At 44.4% G+C, this 19,859-nt stretch overlaps 1 protein-coding gene across 8 annotated transcripts in view; it reads right to left on the bottom strand.

The window, feature by feature from the left end:
• LOC125989157 (kazrin-A) overlaps positions 1 to 19,502 on the bottom strand; it is a 131,591-nt gene extending 112,089 nt beyond the window's left edge. For 3 of the 8 annotated variants that reach the window (XM_049755226.2, XM_068649935.1, XM_049755227.1), the window contains exons 1-5: positions 19,406 to 19,502; positions 18,199 to 18,263; positions 13,088 to 13,208; positions 11,473 to 11,559; positions 8,855 to 8,957 (exon numbers count right to left, since the gene is read on the bottom strand). In XM_049755226.2, the coding sequence (XP_049611183.2) occupies positions 8,855 to 8,930 (76 nt within the window). In that variant the 5' untranslated portion in view covers positions 8,931 to 8,957; positions 11,473 to 11,559; positions 13,088 to 13,208; positions 18,199 to 18,263; positions 19,406 to 19,502. Of the gene's footprint in view, positions 1 to 3,284; positions 3,418 to 8,854; positions 8,958 to 11,472; positions 11,560 to 11,960; positions 13,209 to 13,828; positions 17,829 to 18,198; positions 18,264 to 18,904; positions 19,277 to 19,305 lie in introns of those variants that run through there. The other 5 variants (XR_007488615.2, XM_068649934.1, XM_049755223.1 and 2 more) reach the window with 5 other exon arrangements.
• Between the last annotated feature and the right edge of the window lie 357 nt (positions 19,503 to 19,859).

The following is a 19,859-nucleotide window of genomic DNA, read 5'->3' as shown; positions in this document are numbered from 1 at the left end:
GGTTATTTGACTACGGTCATTGTCAGATGTCTGAAAAGAATCTTCACAAATCACATGTCACAAATAATTTTTTAATGGATGGCTGGAGTTCTCCAGCCATCCATTTTCTGAACCGCTTTTTCTCACGAGGGTTGCGAGCCGGCTGGAGCCTATGCCAGCTGTCTTTGGGCAGTAGGCGGGCCACACCATAAACTGGTCGCCAGCCAATTGCAGGGCACACATAAACAAACAACCATTCACACTCACACTTACCGACAATTTGGAGAGGTCAATCGGCCTACCTAGCATGACTTTGGATTGTGTGAAAAAAATGGAATATCCAGAGGCATGCAGGCACGGGGACAACATGCAGACTCCACACCATGCCGCCCTTATAGAACTCTTATTATTATTTTTATTATGACAGAGATCACTAAAGGATGCTGTAATGAAACTTAACTAAAAAAAAAAAAAAAGGACACATGATTATGGTTTTACAGCCATCCAGCAATTGCAAACTGAATGGATTGAAAAAACTTAATTTCTTCTGCTTTAAGAACCCGCTCTTCTCTGCACTGTGTAAATGAGCATCTCCCAACCCTATAGTGAGCCTGTATCTGAGTCTGAAGCACTTACTAATGGGGTGAATTTATTTCCCCCTGCATCCCAGAGACTGGATTATATACCTCTCTTGGCTTCCTGCATCATGTACATACAAATGAGTAGAGTAAAAATGCTCCTGTAAAATCTGTACCTGTACCACAAAAACAAACACAAACAAAGGGGAACAAATGCCATCCATCCATCCATCTTCTTCCGCTTAACTGGGGTCGGGTCGCGGGGGCAGCAGCTTCAGGAGGGACTCCCAGACTTCCCTCTCCCCAGCCACTTCATCCAGCTCATCCCGGGGGACTCCAAGGCGTTCCCAGGCCAGCTGAGAGACATAGTCTCTCCAGCGCGTCCTGGGTCGTCCCTGGGGTCTCCTACCGGTGGGACATGCCTGGAACACCTCCCCAGGGAGGCGTCCAGGAGGCATCCGGATGAGATGCCCGAGCCACCTCATCTGGCTCCTCTCAACGTGGAGGAGTAGCAACTCTACTCCGAGTCTCTCCCGGATGACCGAGCTTCTCACCCTATCTCTAAGGGAGAGCCCGGACATCCTGCGGAGAAAACTCATTTCGGCCGCTTGTATCCGGGATCTCGTTCTTTCGGTCACGAACCATAGCTCGTGACCATAGGTGAGGGTAGGAGCGTAAATCGACCAGTAAATTGAGAGCTTTGCCTTTTGGCTCAGCTCTCTCTTTACCACAACGGACCGGTACAGAGTCTGCATTACTGCCGACGCTGCACCAATCCGCCTGTCGATCTCACGCTCCATCCTCCCCTCACTCGTGAACAAGACCCCAAGATACTTAAACTCCTCCACTTGGGGCAGGATCTCATCCCCGATCCGGAGAGGGCGTTCCACCTTTTTTCGATAGAGGACCATGGACTCGGATTTGGAGGTGCTGACCGTCATCCCGACCGCTTCACACTCGGCTGCGAACCGCTCCAGTGAGAGCTGGAGATCACGGCCTGAAGAAGCCAACAGCACCACGTCGTCTGCAAAAAGCAGAGACGCGATGCTGAGGTCCCCAAACCGGACCCCCTCAACGCCTCGGCTGCGCCTAGAAATTCTGTCCATAAAAGTTATGAACAGAATCGGTGACAAAGGGCAGCCTTGGCGGAGTCCAACCCTCACTGGGAACGAATCCGACTTACTGCCGGAAATGGGGACCAAACTCTGGCATCGGTGATACAGGGACCGAACCGCCCTTAACAGTCGGCTCGGCACCCCGTACTCCCGAAGCACCCTCCACAGAACCTCCCGAGGGACACGATCGAACGCCTTCTCCAAGTCCACGAAACACATGTGGACTGGTTGGGCGAACTCCCACGCACCCTCGAGGATCCTGCTGAGGGTGTAGAGCTGGTCCACTGTTCCACGGCCAGGACGAAAGCCACACTGCTCCTCCTGAATCCGAGGTTCGACCTCCCGACGGACCCTCCTCTCCAGCACCCCTGAATAGACCTTACCAGGGAGGCTGAGGAGTGTGATTCCCCTGTAATTGGAACACACCCTCCGGTCCCCCTTCTTAAAGAGGGGAACCACCACCTCAGTCTGCCAATCCAGAGGTACTGTCCCCGATGTCCACGCAATGTTGTAGAGGCGTGTCAGCCATGACAGCCCCACAACATCCAGAGCCCTTAAGAACTCCGGGCGGATCTCATCCACCCCCGGGGCCTTGCCACCGAGGAGTTTTTTAACCACCTCAGTGACTTCAACCCCAGAGATTGGAGAGCCCGCCTCAGAGTCCCCAGGCCCTGCTTCCACAATGGAAGGCGTGTAGGTGGAATTCAGGAGGCCTTCGAAGTATTCTCCCCACCGACTCACGACGTCCCGAGGCGTAAACAGTGTTGATGTTGCACTTATTCCCCCTCCTGAGACGCCGGATGGTGGACCAGAATTTCCTCGAAGCCGTCCGGAAGTCATTTTCCATGGCCTCGCCAAACTCCTCCCACGCCCGGGTTTTTGCCTCAGCCACCGCCGAAGCCGCGTTCCGCTTAGCCATCCGATACCTGTCAGCTGCCTCCAGAGTCCTGCAGGCCAGAACGGCCCGATAAGACTCCTTCTTCAGCTTGACGGCATCCCTTACCGCCGGTGTCCACCAGCGGGTGCGGGGATTGCCGCCACGACAGGCACCAACGACCTTACGGCCACAGCTCCGGTCGGCCGCCTCAACAATGGAGGCGCGGAACATGGTCCACTCGGACTCAATGTCCCCCGCCTCCCCCGGGACGTGGGAAAAGCTCTGCTGGAGGTGGGAGTTGAAGTTGAACCCCAATGTGCAGGAGCCCAGCCGGGGGGCAATAAGTATACCCACACCTGCTCGACGCCTCTCACTGTGGGCAACTCCAGAGTGGAAGAGAGTCCAGCCGCTCGAGAGAGGGCTTGTACCGGAACCCAAACTGTGCGTGGAGGCTAGTTCGACTATATCTCGTCGGAACTTTTCTGCATCGCACACCAGCTTGGGCTCCTTTCCAGCCAGAGAGGTGACATTCCATGTCCCAAGAGCCAGCTTCTGCAGCCGGGGATCAGACCGCCAAGGTCCCTGCCTTTGGCCGCCGCCCAGCTCACACTGCACCCGACCCCTATGGCGCCTCCCACAGGTGGTGAGCCCATGGGAAGGGGGACCCACGGTTCCTTTTCGGGCTGTGCCCGGCCGGGCCCCATGGGCAAAGGCCCGGCCACCAGACGCTCGCCTTCGAGCCTCGCCTCCAGGCCTGGCTCCAGAGGGGGGCCCCGGTGACCCGCGTCCGGGCGAGGGAAAACGAAGTCCATTTTATTTTAGTCATCATAAGGGGCTTCTGTGAGCCGTGCTTTGTCTGGCCCCTCACCTAACAAATGGGAAACAAATGTAAAAAAACAAACAAAAACAAAAAAAACACTTCTAACTAACTGATCTCATAGGACAAAGTAATTCAACGTTACTCTTTCACATGATTAGCAGCAGCAAGACCACAAAGCTAATCTCTCACTGCAGGAGAGTCCATCCGGCAAGGAGGTTAGTTAAATCTGTGCATGTGCATGTGGAAGACCAAGAGGAATTCATCTCTTCAAAGAGTGGTCCCAGTTTAAAAATTCACATCAGGTCCACCTCTGCGCTGCTTTATGAACCCATCTTTTAATGTGGGGTATTAGGAGGATGATATTAGGTGAGAAAAGAAACAGAACTTAACTACCCTAGAGAAAATTCTCTTTTTTAATGTTCGCTTTAACAGTATCGCAATGCTTTGGTGGTACCGGGTAATTATTAGGGCTCTATTTTTGGAGAAATTGCTCAAGCAACTGAAACTGTTGAAAATGTTGAAGTTTTGCAGGTGCGGGTCTCTTTTAGTGTGTTTTGAAACTAGGCAGACCACACATGTTGGGTGGCATTTTCAATTACAATCCATCCCCCTCCTGGCACACCTGACAATCTGGAAGCAGAAAGTAGACTAATCTTTAGACCAACTAAAAACACATCTTAGTTCTAGACGGGGCTGGTGGTGTAACACGATTTGAGTGGATTTGATCAAAGTGCAGGCAGACAGATTTTGGTTGTATATCTAACTGACTACTAACTAGTCCTGTAACGAACCAGGCAGGACAACCAACTGCAACACGAGTCTTGTTAATTGAACAGAGGGAGAAGGGAAGTGGAGAGCTGGCACGTTGCAGGTGTGGTGCAGCAGGAGGGCCAGGCGAGGACAATCAAGGGTCGAGGCAACAAGCAAACAGGACGTAAGGTGAATTCGTGGTCAAAGGCGGGCAATAGGTCAGGGCAGGCGGCGTTCGGGCGTAGTTGGTCAGTTGGACGGGCAAACAGGATCGGCAACAGGAAACAACAAAAATGCGAGCAGGGAGCAACACAGGTAGCATAACAGGAAGAACTGACAAGGAGTGACGGGAGTGCAGGTTTTAAATAGGAGAATTGATGAGCCGGGAGCCGGTGAAGTGACAAGCGCTAATTACTGAGGGGCGGGCTGTGGGCGGACGTGAGAAAAGGAGGGGGCGTGTGTGTGTGGCGCAATGTGCATAACAGGACCATAGGGGCAGGAGCCAAGAGTCTGAACTGTCCAAGGTGCTGATTGGGGAAGCAGACACGTGACAACTCCAGGGTGTTGTCTGTCTTTTGCATGAAGTCAGTTGCCATAAACTCCAGCTCACCAGGAAACTTTGTGAGGAGAAGCGGTTCGGATAGTGGACGGATGGATTTAGCGCAGCATCTAAAATGCCTGACCACATAGTAATTTCCTATTGAACACAAGGATGGTGATGTACCTGAAATGGGCAAACCTTGTGCCAAATGTCAAACGTCAGCAGAAAACTTTCCCAGAGTTTTTTAACTGTTTCAAAGCCAGGGAGGTAAACTGTCACACTCTGCTGACAAATGGGAGCAGTGGGTGGAAATTTTGATGCCACATCACAACAGTGAGCAGAAAACAGATCATAGCACCAGTGGGGAGCAGGGGAATTGTTACAGGATTATGCACCTGGCAGTACCACGTGCCACATACTCACAGTCTTGCGTGTATATATATATTCTGTTAGGGTCCCAGCAGAAGGCTGCTAATATTCTTTGGATATATGCAACACTCTGTGGATTTTTCCCAATGGCAGCTCTTTGCTTTAGGGACTTGTGATGCAGTGATGGGTGACAGCCAAAGATAACAAAAATCCCACTATAATTACTGTTCGGATGTTGCAAGCCAGCACTACTGCGGATTAGTCTTCCACTAGCTGTGCGACACTATGTTAGGTTGCGGCTATAAAAATAGTACCCATCTCTTATTCTCACACTTTCTCACCCTATACCTCCTCCCGCTTTCCATCTCCCGCTTGCCTTCCTTCTCCCAAATCAAAGGCCTGCAGCATGAGCTTCAAAGAGCATAGATAACTTGGAGGGGCTAGAACTTAAGTTAGACTGTAATTCATAACAACGTGTGCATGATGATAGAATTTTTTTTCATTCATATGCACTGGCATTTGAGTATAGCACCCTGCTTGCTCAGTGCTAAACAACACTGAAGGTGAGTGTGTGTGTGTGTGTGGGGGGGGCTGCGCATGTGTGTTGTACAGCACAATGTAAATGGGAACATGTCAAAGAAGAAAAGTCATCATAAGCTATCTGCTGTATGTGTAACGAATGCACAAGGAGCAGCATGAACGTATGCTCCATGTGAGCAAATTTTAGCATCACTTTCTATGGTTGGGGACCTGAGCCCTGAAACAAACAGTAAAAGCTCCTCTCACAATATTATAAAATAAATGGTTTACAAATGAATTGATAAAAAAACAATTTGTAGCCCAAGTGTGTGAGTACTTGCATATGCGGTAAAAACATGAAGTTGACTTCCACTAAAAATCAAGGCTAAAGCTAGCTCTTTCCTGAAACACAACTTTTACTTTCTTGCCACCAATTATAATGTTCCTATTAGCCAGTGATTTGGTGCCATCTTGTGTCATTTAAAGGCTTTTATTATATTATATTGCTGATTTTGTAATATTTTCTGTTCCGGGGGGAAAAAAAGATGCCATGGAATTAGAAAATGAACTCTTGCAATATGTTCTTAACCAAACAAATATTGTGAGAGAATGTTAATGAATTTGATTAAGATGCATTGCATTTTTGGGGGTATGGCTTAAGACTTACTATATTACCACTAAATATATTGTTTGGCCTCTTAAATTCATGACCTCAACCACTTCAAATTAGTCCAAACTGTCACGGTCGGGTGGAGCATGGAGCAGGACGACCAAGTGCAGCTTGGACCAGGGTTTATTGGCGGAACTCAAAATACAGACTCGGTAAACTGACATGACTTAGCAAAACAAAATGACTTCCCAACGAAAACATTCTTGACACCGACAGGAACCAAAAGGACATGAAGATGACACGACAGCAACCAAAACCAGCAGCAACCAAAACCATGAAGACGACACGACAGCAACCAAAACCAATGATCCGACAGGGACTGAGGGGGAGACAGGACTTTTATACACGACAGGTAACGAGAGGCAGGTGGGAACAATCACACTGATCATGGGCACACAGGAGGGGAGGGGCGAGCACACAGACAGAAACCAAGACAACAGACACATAGTGGAGCAGTTGGGGACGCGACGTGACACAAACTATGCTTTCCTTTTCTGCTGAGACTCCAAACAAAGAGTAACAAAGCGCATGCGTACATGCACACTCAAATGCCAAATCCAGTAACAAACCAGCAAATGTCAAAGCAGAAATAAATAAAATCCTCCTCAATATGCTCGCCTTCTAGGCACACAATGTTTGTCATCAGTCAGTGGTAAGCAAATCATTTCTTATTTTCGTTTTATTATACAGCACAATGGGTAACTCTTCGTAAATTCAAGTATGACGGTTAATCATGCAAATATATGTACAATTTCAGCTAGCCATCTCTGCCTTACGTACTACACTTTCGTCATGTATTGCTATAAAGCACATTGCGGTGCAGCCGTCGCTTATCCTTAGGGACCAGACATAGGGACTGGGTTACAGACAAAAAAAAAAAGTCATTGGTACAAAAAAAACAATAACTGACCTTTATGGACTCAGGAATGTGGAAGACCGCTGGGTTATGTGTGGGTGCATGTTTGTTAAAGAAAAAAAAACATTACTGTACATCACATGCATGTTGTTGTACAAAAAAAAAAACACACGAGAAAATCAAATAAATTGCTCAACAAATGAACAATGTGTCTCTCTTTACTAACGTCAGAATTAATGCTGATTTTATTACTCTGTTGCGAAACTAATCTTGAGTGAGGAAACTATTTTTTTACATTTATAATAATATTTTTATTTAATTTTGAATGCAAAGAAAATGAATGTATTGCTTTAGGATTTAAATTTAAAATTTTCCTGTGAAAATATTTCTCTTCACCCAAGCTGCGCCCGTCATGAAGATAACAATGCTTTATTGATGAAAAGATAAACATTAGCACACATATAAAAATCTTCTATAAATCTGCACTCAGAGGTCATGTACTCTATTGCTCCGAGGGTGTTATTTGTGTTTTTACAGGATGCAACACCTTTGTTATGCAGTGCGTAGGTTTAATGTCACACGGCATGCAGTCTCTGCCCTCAAAACAATTCAAGACAAAACCAAAACCAAATAATTCATATCTGGCGGGTTAGTGGGTGTTGTTGGCAACCACGCTCCATTCAATCTCTTTTCCCTCAAATGTGTGTTTGAAGATGTTTCAAACACAAATATATCCAAAGTCGATCCTTTTTGAAGAGACGGGGGTGGGTGAAAGTCATGATTCTTCAGCTTCCACTGAATAAATAGATTGCTATACTATATTAAAGCAAGACTTTATAAACCAGAAAGCATTGCACGCCGTAGTCATGACTTAATCTGATGAGGTGTGGCAGAACACAGACAAGACGACACAAACAATAATGTATGTTCTATATAAAAAACAAAGGCATATAGATCGTTGGGGGGGGGGGGGGGGGTTATGAGGGCCAAGTACTCCAATTTTTATCCAGTTTAACATACTGAAAGGTATAGCGGATGATAACATTTTAAAAATCGTGCACCAAACTAAAAATTAATAGTCAGCATAAATTATCCAGCAGTTATTTCAAATTAAGCAAAGCAGTTCCAACCTGATGTTTCAAACCTGATGGATTAGTTTTGCTTTTTGAAATGTAAAGTACGTACCATGTTTATGCTTTTGCAATTTATTTTTGAATATTGTATTTTTTCTTTGTTGTATTGTTTTTATATGGGGGAGAAAGAACCAGAAAAACAAAAAATTCAATAATATGCCCTTGAGTTCAATAAAGTTGCTGCAAAATCCAAACATTATGATACCAGGAACAGTATTTAATGTAGAATTATCACGGCCGCATCCCTCTTTATAGCCGTGAATATTAAATGTAATTTCAGCCTGGTTGATGAGTTAGTTTCCATTTTGCCAGCCAGAGACTACATTATTGGACCCATATGTCCCATTTGGATGCAAATTCACTGGCACGTTTTCCTTCCACTCTCCTGAGAATGATGGGATGGTTTCATTCTATCAACATCAACGCATCTCGTGTCACGGCACAATACATGGCTACTGATGCTTGTCACTAGACATGCACGACATGAAATGCAAGCTCTAGCAGCAAGCTGGCAAGAGATGATGACTAAAAAGTTCAACATATCACAGCTTGATATACTTTGCATTGGACACCCAACATCAAAAACAGAATTTCAGGCAACAAAGTTATTTCCAATCAAGCAATGTGTTATCGACGTGAACACTCACTGGCTTGCATGAGCTGACCCTGGCGCCCAAACACCTGGGAGAAGGGGCTGCGGCTGCAGGTGAGCATCTCCTCCATGACTGGATGCAGGGAGGAAAACCGGTCCTTGGCAGAAGAAAGAAGAGAAGAAAGTGCAGGTTGGCAGTTGCAGGCGAATCAAGTCCCTTCCTCTCTGACTGACTAATTTGTCTCGCGATCTCTCCCTTTGGCTTTGCACCCGGACGACTGCAGATCAGCTTTGTGTCTCGTTGCCTCTGATGTTTGGCCGTAGCCCGGCTGATGAGAGAGCAGTGCTACCGGGTAGCTCTAGGCTTGCTCATTAGTGCGACACTGTGTGCATGAGAGTGAGTGCGAGAGAGAGAGAGATGGTGGGGAGAAGACGACGACTGCAGCAGGGTAGACACTCTCCCCTGACGATACGGAGCGGAGAGATGAGTGTGTTGCCGCTTTTAACTGATACTTGGACTTTGTGTGACTCTGTGGTGGGGGCTTAATGTTGGCCATGTGTCAAGAATCATCTTGGACAACTGCACAGATGTTTGCTCTATTGCGAATTCCTGACTGATTGTATTCAGTAGCTCCACCCGTGCAGTGATTCACAGCCGTCAGCTATTTTCAGGATGCAAGAAACAATCCAAGTTTACTTTTTGATCCTCCGAAAATATTAAGCTGCATGTATGTATAATGAGGGCTGGCAAAATCTAGTGACACATAAGAATTAAATCCTCTTTCACTAAATGGCAGAAGGTATGTACAACTAACCTACGTATCAATCTTTAGCTATTCACATTACGTTAGCTGGCAATTGTCTGAGTCCAGGGTGTTACACTCAGGAAAGACTTCAATTTACCCACGACCCTAATGATGCTTCCTGCTAGTACGTATATCAGCCATGTGTTCAGTTAAGCATACTTGGACTTAAGGAAATACATTTGCAAAAACACTGAGACGAAATTATCATTATTTCCCATATTTTTGTGTGCAGTGGGATTATTCTCATGTCAACAGTATGTGCCTTGGCTCAATTAAGGTTAGGATGCATTGCACCAGTGATTTATAGTTACTACAAGAACACTACAGCACTTAAATCAATCCAATTCATTTTTTGGGAAACCCACAACAAAACTATTCAGCAGTGATAGCGTTTTAGACCAAGAGGATTGCTCAGATTCATGTTTCTGCTTGTATCATTTGCTGCTAGGCAAAGGTCATGGGGATCCATCAGAACTGTCTTAAAGAATAAATGGAAATTTGCAAGCCCCGGCTACCCAACCAGTGACTCCGAATCAATCTGACGCGATACATTAGTCTGCTGTATCAATATGTCTATTTTAGTTGTATAGCACGTTTCATATGGCTAGCATAAATAAAATGGGCTTGAGGATAAAAAGCAAACAAAAAGCAAACAAAAAATAACTAAAGGCCCATTCAGCTGATTTTGATGTGCAGGTATGGCTTCAGGATTTTTTCCTCCCGGGGCTAAAGGGGGGCTGAGAATTTTGTTTTTGTTTTTTTTATATATAAATATATGTTGGAATATCAACTAAAATGTTGTAGGACATTAACTGGGGCTACAGAGAAGCAGAATTTTGAATAATCAAATGAAATCACACCACTAATGAAATCTCAAGAGCATCAATATATTCTAGAGAGAAATAAGCCGCTGAGTGTCTGAACGCTTGGTCTTGTTATCATGTCATGGGTTTTGCAACAAGATCATGTCCCAAAACACACAAAGACAAGCAGGCGATTATTGCACTAAACACACAAATACACAAAGACAAGCAGGCCATTCTTGTCCCAATTTTGCACCTCCCTGACCAAGGACATCAAATTCACAACTATCTTGTCATATAGTATATCAGATTGTCCTTTAACATTATCTTCATGTCGGAGGTGTGTTGTGGATTTGTCCCAAAATAGGGTTCATAACGAGTCAGGCAGTTAGATGTTAAACGTGGAAAGATATTTACGACCCAAAGTCTTGGTGGCTTTTTCTTTTTACTAATCTTCACAGATTTCTTCTGTATGAAACCAATCAAACAGCATTGTGATCTTCTGAACTGAAAAGCCTATTGAAATCTGTTGGAGCTGAAACAAGTCATCTGGCGAAAGCACCCCTTCAAATCTGACACAACTGCAGCAGTTTGTTTATAGAGTGGGTAAAAAATACCCGCTGAGAGGTCCATAAATCTCATTGAATCCCCCCCCAAAAAAGTTTGTTTCCATAAATTTATATCAATTACTTTAGTCAGATTCAACCTTCGTCTGCAACAAAATGTGGGGTTTTCTTTCATTAACAGACAACTACTAACATTTAAGTCACACATTAAATATGACAAAGAATGAAAAAGAGAGCATTAACACCAATACAACAGGAGAGGGGGTATATTTGCACATAAAGAGCATGCCTTAAAAAAAAAATGGGCTTGGGTTCAAGCCAAACAATCTTGATCTGGACATCTCTAATGAGTACCACATCAAACAAAAGACATTTCAAGCCAAACAATCTTGATCTGGACATCTCTAATGAGTACCACATCAAACAAAAGAAATTAATAGAAAGACAGAATTCCTGCAAAGGCGGGAGAGTTTTAAACAATAGGCCGGCATTTGTTACCTGTTACTCTATCCTGCTCTTGGAAGCCAAGCTAATTACAATTCTGACCGGGCGTGTGCTGAAGGTTCAGCCCATCAGGACAGCAACCTGGGGAACAAAACAAAACAGACCAGCAAAACCACAGGCTCATGTCATAGCACATCATCTTGAATGCATTTTTATCTTTTTGTTGATTGTAATCAAAAACTTAATCTCAAACGGTTTAGTTCACAATTAAGTTTTTAATCTGCTAAATTGACAACTATAGAATGCATTTGTAGATTTAAGTCGGATAAAATGTTTTTTTTAAAACGTAAATTTCCAGAGTGTGTTGGGGGGAGAAAGAGAGTGAAGAGACAGACCTTCAGTGCTGTTACAAAATCATGTCTATTCAATAATCTGGTGCAACGGTTACAGTCTTTGGTTGGTATGAGAGAAGTGCGCCCCCTTGTTGTTGATTTCTCAAATAACTTGTTCGAGCATCTGCTTGCAAATAAATATACAAACAGTTTTTAGACATTCTGCATTTATTTTGGCCACACGCTTGAGGGGGGGAAAAAAAAGTGCAAATCATCTTCCGACTTCAATATCATTTCAGTGTTTTAAATTAATAATAAATATACATGACCATTTCTATTTTGAAATGCTACACAAACGTTCACAGTCAAACAGCAGTCCCCCCTACACCCTGTACATCCAACACAATGCAGTCTGTGGGAGAGTTACAAGAATTGCAGAGACAAAAGTTATATATTTTAGAAAAAATTACTCTCTCTCACATGTTTTAATTCCCAAAAGTTAAAATGGATTTGATAGAGATATACTGTAATTACTTAAGTACCCTGTTTAAACTAGTAGCTTATGAATATTTATGCAGATGAGATTAGATGAAATCTTCAACAGTCATTTTCAAAACTAAACAAATTTACCTTAGCATTTTGCATTCACATTACAATTGAGAGTAGTACATTATTATGATAGTAGCACAGTGCTGCTTTTCACCACTTCTGAAAATTTTCTATCTTCGATTTGTACGCCACAGACCATTTGCAATTAATGGCAGAAATATGAGCGATCAAAATTTTCTGAAAACTTTCATATCGATACACAGAAAGGACACCGATGAGACTTACTCAGCTTTTCTCTCATTAACCCCGCCCGCCCCACCACAAAAAAAAAAACATTCTCAATAATTCTTCTCATGTTTCCAACAGTATACGTAAGCTAAAAAACGTTCAAGAGAAGCTTTAATACTTGTGTGCTCTGTCCACAGATTAGACTTTTAAGTTTTAGGTTTAAGGGCAAATCCTATTCATTGTTTAAAATACCGCACAACTGTAGAACAAGCACAAAACATGCAGGAAAGAATTTCCACCCAAAAGGCAACATACGACAGATAAGGAAAAAGTAGTGCAAATCCATGCTGACAGTGATTGCTGCCTGCCATCCTCAGCGAGTAGCCCGCCAAGCGAGAAATGAGAGGCCTTTCAGCTTCAACGCTTCCCCATTTCCTCGACAACACGTTGCTGTCAGATTAACTTAAAAGTGCAAATCCAGGTTGGCGACGGAAAGTTGATCAAATGGAGGACTGTACTAAACTCCAAACTGCCACAGCTCTCACACACTCTCTACTCACAAAAGTAGTTCATTTGTGTTCAGTTCAGTTTTTTTTCTGTCCTCGGTTCAGTCATCTCTTGTACAGTGTCATGGACATTAAGCCTTCGCTGGGTGAAGAAGTGTCAGGGGTGCACATCATCCTAAAAGTGATAGAGCATACATTATGTTGAAAAATTGTTTGATTCAATAACTTCAAACTGAAGAGGACAAGATTTGTCCTTATTTTCTTACGAACCATTATAGCTCAATGACAAATGATAACGTATTGGAAAGAGCACGCCTTCAAACAAAACGTGGTTGGAAGTCAAACAATCTTGACTGTGACATCTCTTAGTGCCACCAAGAACAACAGAAATGAACAAAAAGTCCAAATTTTCACATAGTCAAGAGAGTTATAGTTATGCGATACCTCTGAGCTTATTCAATTAGCGCCCACGGGCCACATGCTACAGTAATACTGCAACAGTGTTGTTTTGAATCATGGCTACCGGTTCTATAAACATGAGTAGTGGCAAGATTTATTCATTTTGAAACTTTAATTTGACAACGAAACCCATCGATTCACTTATGTGTATGGGCCGAGCTACACTTCTTGCTTTGAAATTTTGGTCCAACTGAATTTGTAATTCAATAGCCCTGCGGGAAACATCATCATTTAAGTGATGGTGCAAGTAAAGGCGTTGTGTGATAGAAGTTACCCAAATAGAGTCCATGAAGGCCATAACACAGGTTATTTCATTTGTAACATTTTTCACACTACCTGATAGGTAGTGTCTTCAAATTGTAGCACTTTGCAAAGAGCTGCCGGCAGCAGTTGTTTCCTCTCGGCTCGGCGCGGTAGGCTCACTTTGTTGTTTCGCTGAAGTGAGTTTAATCCGCGTGTACTGACGAAGAGGAGGGTTGAAAGTACGAACCGTAGGGAGTTCGTTTAAAGTGGAAATGTCATTTTTTGATTCCTCCTTTATGGCTAGTTTGGGCCTCTTATTTAAAAAGCTTGTTGGTGCAGGAGGCGAGGCGGGCCTTTTAGGCGGCCCTGATGTCTGCAGTCGTGTCCTAGGATGCGCTGAGGTTTGTTGCTCGTGAGTGCGGGAGACCCCGCTATGAAGTCTTCCATCGTTTTCCTTTGTCACAGAGATCCCTCCGTCTTTCCTTGTCCTGGCTTCCCTGGGTTTTTTGGGACAGACAGCCATGTGCTTGGTTCGGCTGCGGCGCATTGTGAACTCCCTGCTGCAGTGAGGGCAAACAAACATTTCGTCATGCGCGTGGGAAGGGGACACTTTGTCTGGCAAGGACTTGTTCCTCTGGGGCATGACCCTTTGGACCAGCTTTCGCTTCCGTTTGTTCAGTAATTTCAACTTCAATTTGACTGATGACTCTGTCCTGTTGGACTGGCTGGCTCTGTTTGAGGCGTTACTTTCGTTTTCTGAATTGGTGGTGGACAGGACTCCGTTCTGGCTTTTCGCAAAGTGTCGGAGAGGGATGGGATTCTTCTTGGGCGTGTAGCGCCTCTTATCGCTAGCATTGGCACAAGCCAGGATGTGCTTGTGCAGTTCTGGCATGTTATCGAAGCTTTTTCCACATTTGGTGCACCGAATAGCCGTACTGAAGGTTTGCGGAATGTTGTGGGTTGTGAAATTTGTGGCTGACGCCTGCGAGCCAGCAGGTGACCTGTTATGGTAAGGAAAGGGCGGAGGCTTAAAGCTGGGGTAATGCTGGTTAATGCCAAGACGGACATCAGGCACTTTGAGTTTGCCCCCATCCGAGGCCATGATTTTAATTGTGGTAAACAATTCTTCAGCAGCCACGTCAACTTCATTCTCTTCCTTTTTAACTTCACTTCTTTCTTTCACGTCTTCAGACACATCAGGCAATGAGGTCTCTTTGCTGGCTTTTGTGGGGTAGTTGAAATTCTGAGGTCGGACTTTTCCCTTTTCCTCTTCCTTGAATGTACATTGCTGGGCAGGATGCAATTCCTCCTGGTGCTGTTTCAGATTGCAAAGATAAACAAAGTCTTTAGGGCATGCACTACAAACGTAAGTCTTGTCAACACCGTGTAGGCTTGACCGGTGGTCGAGCAAAGCCGAGGGCTTTTCAAAGAGAAGAACGCAGAACTCGCATTTGTAGGGCCATTCCTCAGCATGGTCGCTGACGTGATGGCCCAGCTCTTTCATTGAGTGGAAGAGCAGGTTGCAGACATTGCAGATGAAGTTCTTGGTGAAAGTCTGCGGCTCTGTGTCACTTGCTGCATCGCTCGGCGCGTCACTTTTGGGGTTGCTTGGCGGGTCGCTTGGTGGTTCTGTCTCTTGAACCTTCTCAACATCGTTTGAGTTGTCAGTAGTGACTTCCACTGCTGAATCACTTCTTTCAGGATGTTCCTCTTCGTCCGCATTTGTAGCCTCTTCTTCTAGGCCTTGTGGTGGTTCAGCCTCGGCAGGACAATCCGGCATCACCGAGGTGCTTGACGACAATGTAACGGACTCTTCAATGGAGGACATGAGAATGGTGGGGTCCTCTGTTGTTGTGTTGGGTAATGACACCATGTGTTGCTGTTCTATGTGATTAACAAGCATCTGCGTGGATACTGAAGCCCCCGTGTTGTCTTGCACACCAACCTCAGCGGGAACATTTCCTGGCGCTTCAAGGGAAATTGTGCATTCTATCAGCACTGTGTTACTCGTAATGTTGTACGAGTTGATAAGGGGATCGTTTAACGCTGCAGTGGGTGTGAACGGCACCTCGGACATGCTTTGGTCTTCGTTTAATGGCGCATCAAGAGAGATTTGATCGGTGAGAAACATGTGACCGGGTAGATTTATAGAAGGGTCAAGTGGATGCGAGAGAGTGACAAGGTTTGGAGCATTTGTACCTGCAAACGCAGAGGTTAGATCACAATGTGTAGAATTGATGGCACCTTCTGTGCAAAGTACCAGCGGCTCTGCTGATATATTTGGTGCCAGCACTTGGATTGGTTGGCTCGAGGGGCTAGGAATAGATAGTGGTGGTGCCAGAACTGTGATTAATGAGGGGGTGGTTGGTAGAACCGGCGGTGCAAACGATACGGTGCACGGTGAAGCCGGTGGGAAACCGAGAGGGGTAAGGGTGGCGGATGCAGAATTTAGAGGACAGGAGGGGAGCGAAAGTCCATACACAAGTCCCTCTGTGACAGAGTCCACCATATTTGAACCTGTCACAATGGTGAGGTCTGACACATGAGGTGCTTCGTGGTTTGCCACACTTACATTTGCCTCTTCGCCACTCAGAATGGCCCTCTCCTGCATGCACGCATTTAAATGATCTACCGAGGGGAAAACTAAATTTGATGTCAGCTGAGATTCTTCGGGGCTCCTTTTTTGCAAACTTAAATCCAGCGCGGCATCATCTGAAGTCCCAACTTCATTTCGTTTCATTGAATTGGAGAGATCCAGTGGTTGCTGACTACAGCAGTTGTCGACAGTCACAGGAGTCCAGCTCTCTGTTGAAACAGGAATCGCTTGAGGTTCCTCAATCTTCTGGGATGTAGTATTTGTATTTTCAATGGCACTCCGCTGCATGGGAGAGCCGTACTGGGTGTCCGTGGACATCGAAATGACAGCATCATCATCCGTATCTGCCATTGCTGCTTCCTCGTCAGATGTCATGTTGTGCTGAGGAGAACTTTGTGGAGAGCTTGTCCTTCTTTTAAACCTTCCTGCCGCAGCAGATACAGATGTGCAAGGTGTTTGGCCATCTAGAAGATGAGTGTCCTGCTTTTCTTGGAGCGGATTCAACTTGGGGGACGGAAACCCAGGGGTTGGTTTTGGGGAAGCAAGTAAAATCTCTGTATTCTGAGGAAGTAGAGTTTCTATAAACGACGTCACTAGTTCCGAGGGTGACGACGACACCACCACCCCCGATTCTAGTTCGGTTTGAATCTGGGGTAGAAGAGGAGGTGTTGCGGTTCTTCTCTTAGCAAACGCTTGACCCGGCAGCTCTTGGTTGCTCAGAATTGACTCGATACCTAACCCCAGGTTCAACTGGGAGGGATCCACAATCAGGGCATCAAGTCCAAGCAAAGTTGAACACGCAGCATGAACTTCAGCTGCTTCGCAGCCACTCACTGTGCTTGTTGACATTATTTTTCCATCAAAGTAAAAGCTGAGGTTCTGCGAGACACTGCTGGAGACGTCAAGCATGTAGTTTCCAATGTGTTCCGTTTCATTCTCCACAACATCTGTAGCAATCTCGGCTGCGGGATTTGACGTTGCGATGATTATCTGCTGATGATTTTCCTCTTGGGGCGTCTCACTTTGTTCAACATGTGCAATTTGCAGATGCTGCTGGTGGACTGTGCTCTCATGCTGTTGTTTGTTAGTATATGTCACAAATCTCTTCTCACAGAAGCTGCAAGCATGATGCTCAGGCACCTGCTCATCAGGCTGCACAGCCGAAGCAGTTTTTCCCTTCTTGCTTTGATATGTATGTGGCATATACTTCATCAAAGTGTGACAATGCATGTGTCGTTCCAAGCCTTGTTGGCTGGCAAAACACTTCTCACAGTGCTCACAGGGGAAAGACTTCCAGTCTAGGCGAGTAGCATGGCCAAGGTAGTCATGAACGTCAGGCGTGTTGGGTTCCATCCTGGTGTTGTCTTGACAAATGTCGTCATCTTCCTGCTGTAGATCCTCCCCATCTCCAAATTCAGACATGTGAGGGCTTTGTGCCATTTTCACTAAAGTTTGTATCCACTTCTCTGAAGAAAGGACCTGTTATAGTTGTCACACCTGATGAAGGAATAAATAGATGTAATTTCAGAAAAATAGCTAGGGATGGGCATATTCATAAATGCCCATAGTCAGCTGGGATGCTCGTGACGACTAGCTGTTCTAAATGATGACCATGTTTATTCTTCTAAAGACTAAAATAGGGTACATTCAGAGAGATATGCCAATTCTAATAAAAGAAAGAAATAAGGTTGACTTTTAAGTTAACTTAAAGGACACACTGCAACACAAAGATCAGAAAGTTGTATAAAAAATACTTTGATGAACCATCCATAATACAAGCACTACACACAAAACAGTTATTTCACTAAATAAAGGTTAAAGCAATAAACACAGTAAGAGTCTACAGTATAAATTTGTTTCCACTTACCATTTTAGCAGTTAGTACAGAGACATAGGGATGCCGTAATCGAAGATGACGACAGACCTCGCTTACTGTTAAAAGAAGACACACATTAGGAAATAGGTGACTTTGTACCTATGTAATGCTACAAAAACTCATGTTATCATCATAAGTGTTGTCTTTGTCTAAATTATGATGCATTCAAATTACACTCAAAAACATCAAACACCTAAAAGTTTGAAGGGGAGTTGGGGGGAGGTGGGGTTAAAGAGGCAATATCATACCGGTAACCTCGCATTCTAATACTATCGTTCTATCAATCTCACTTGTATGTACTGGGATTTTCATCAATAATGTTGCACTTCAGTCATAATCCTATAATGATCACACTAAAATGTTACAGTTGTGCAAGAATCACACATGGGTACAGACAACAAGAAATAATTTTGTATTTTTTGTTTTTTACAATGCCTGATTTTTTGGGGGGCAATGACAATACAATGGCAGTGTGATCATGTGGCAAATTAAATTTATTGAGTCTTTAAACAGGAATTGTAAGCTGTTGTTTGAACTATACACATGCCGTACATAGCAAGAGGGCCCGAAAGAAATTGTAAACAGCTAAAATAACAACTAGACATTTGTTAAATTGATAATTCAGACAAAAGCCCAAGGGCTAATATTAGCAAAAATGCCACAAAAACACTAATAAACGTTAAAATGCGGTTAATACCTAATTCGGGTGCACTCAATATGAAATGCAATAACTGTCAACTAGGGATCATGCTGTAATCTAATTCAAAGTCATGATTGTCGTGGTGGTGCGTTCAAGTGCCTCTCCCACACTTGGCTTGATGACGCTTGCCGTCCTTGCACCATTGCTAGTAGTCCACACGACACGTCGCATTTCCAGCTTTGACGACAGAGGCTTCTCGCTAGCGCATGGATATACACACCAACTCCTTTAATATATCGATGACATCCACCATATACGACATGAAACACAACGGCTGCGATCTGTAATAGGCTTTTGACGACCGTCAACATATGCATCTGCGCAGTCCTATCCTGCAGGCTACTCTATTATCAGACTTAAGCTACTAGCTAGCTCCGAGGGTAGCACACAAACCTTACCTTGGCTAAAAACTTGGAAATCAGATTTACACAGGACATTTAATAGCACGCTTTTCCGCATAAAACCGTTCGTTGTTGTATACGTTTCTGAGTTACGTACTTGATTTGCAAACACATGTCGATCAGTTATTTCATATCCCTGTTGTGCAGGTTGTAAACAGCTGGGTGTTCTCCAACGCACCAGCGATAAACGCTTGTTTCGATTGGGTTAGAAAAGACGAAGTCAAATTTCAACCAATCAGAGAGAGGTTTGTTCAGGAACGCCATACAAGAAAGCAACATTGTAAAGAGAAACGTTTTTCGTCAGCTTTAAACAATACAGTTCTAAAAATAGACTACACGACACGTTACGCATTAACATGACATTTGTGGGTGTATTAAACAATACAAAACACGGAAGATATTGAATGTCACTCAATTTTCATGTAATAACATTGACCTACAGATGGCGGAATAATACAGTATAGATTCTTGTATGGATTATAATGGTTGCGCCTTCAGCTATACAATATAATATACATATTTGTAATATTAAATTATTTCCATTTATTTAT

Source organism: Syngnathus scovelli, chromosome 2 (genome assembly GCF_024217435.2).
Source record: "Syngnathus scovelli strain Florida chromosome 2, RoL_Ssco_1.2, whole genome shotgun sequence".
In the NCBI taxonomy this organism is placed as follows: domain Eukaryota; kingdom Metazoa; phylum Chordata; class Actinopteri; order Syngnathiformes; family Syngnathidae; genus Syngnathus; species Syngnathus scovelli.
This window is presented reverse-complemented; position numbering and strand designations above follow the sequence as displayed.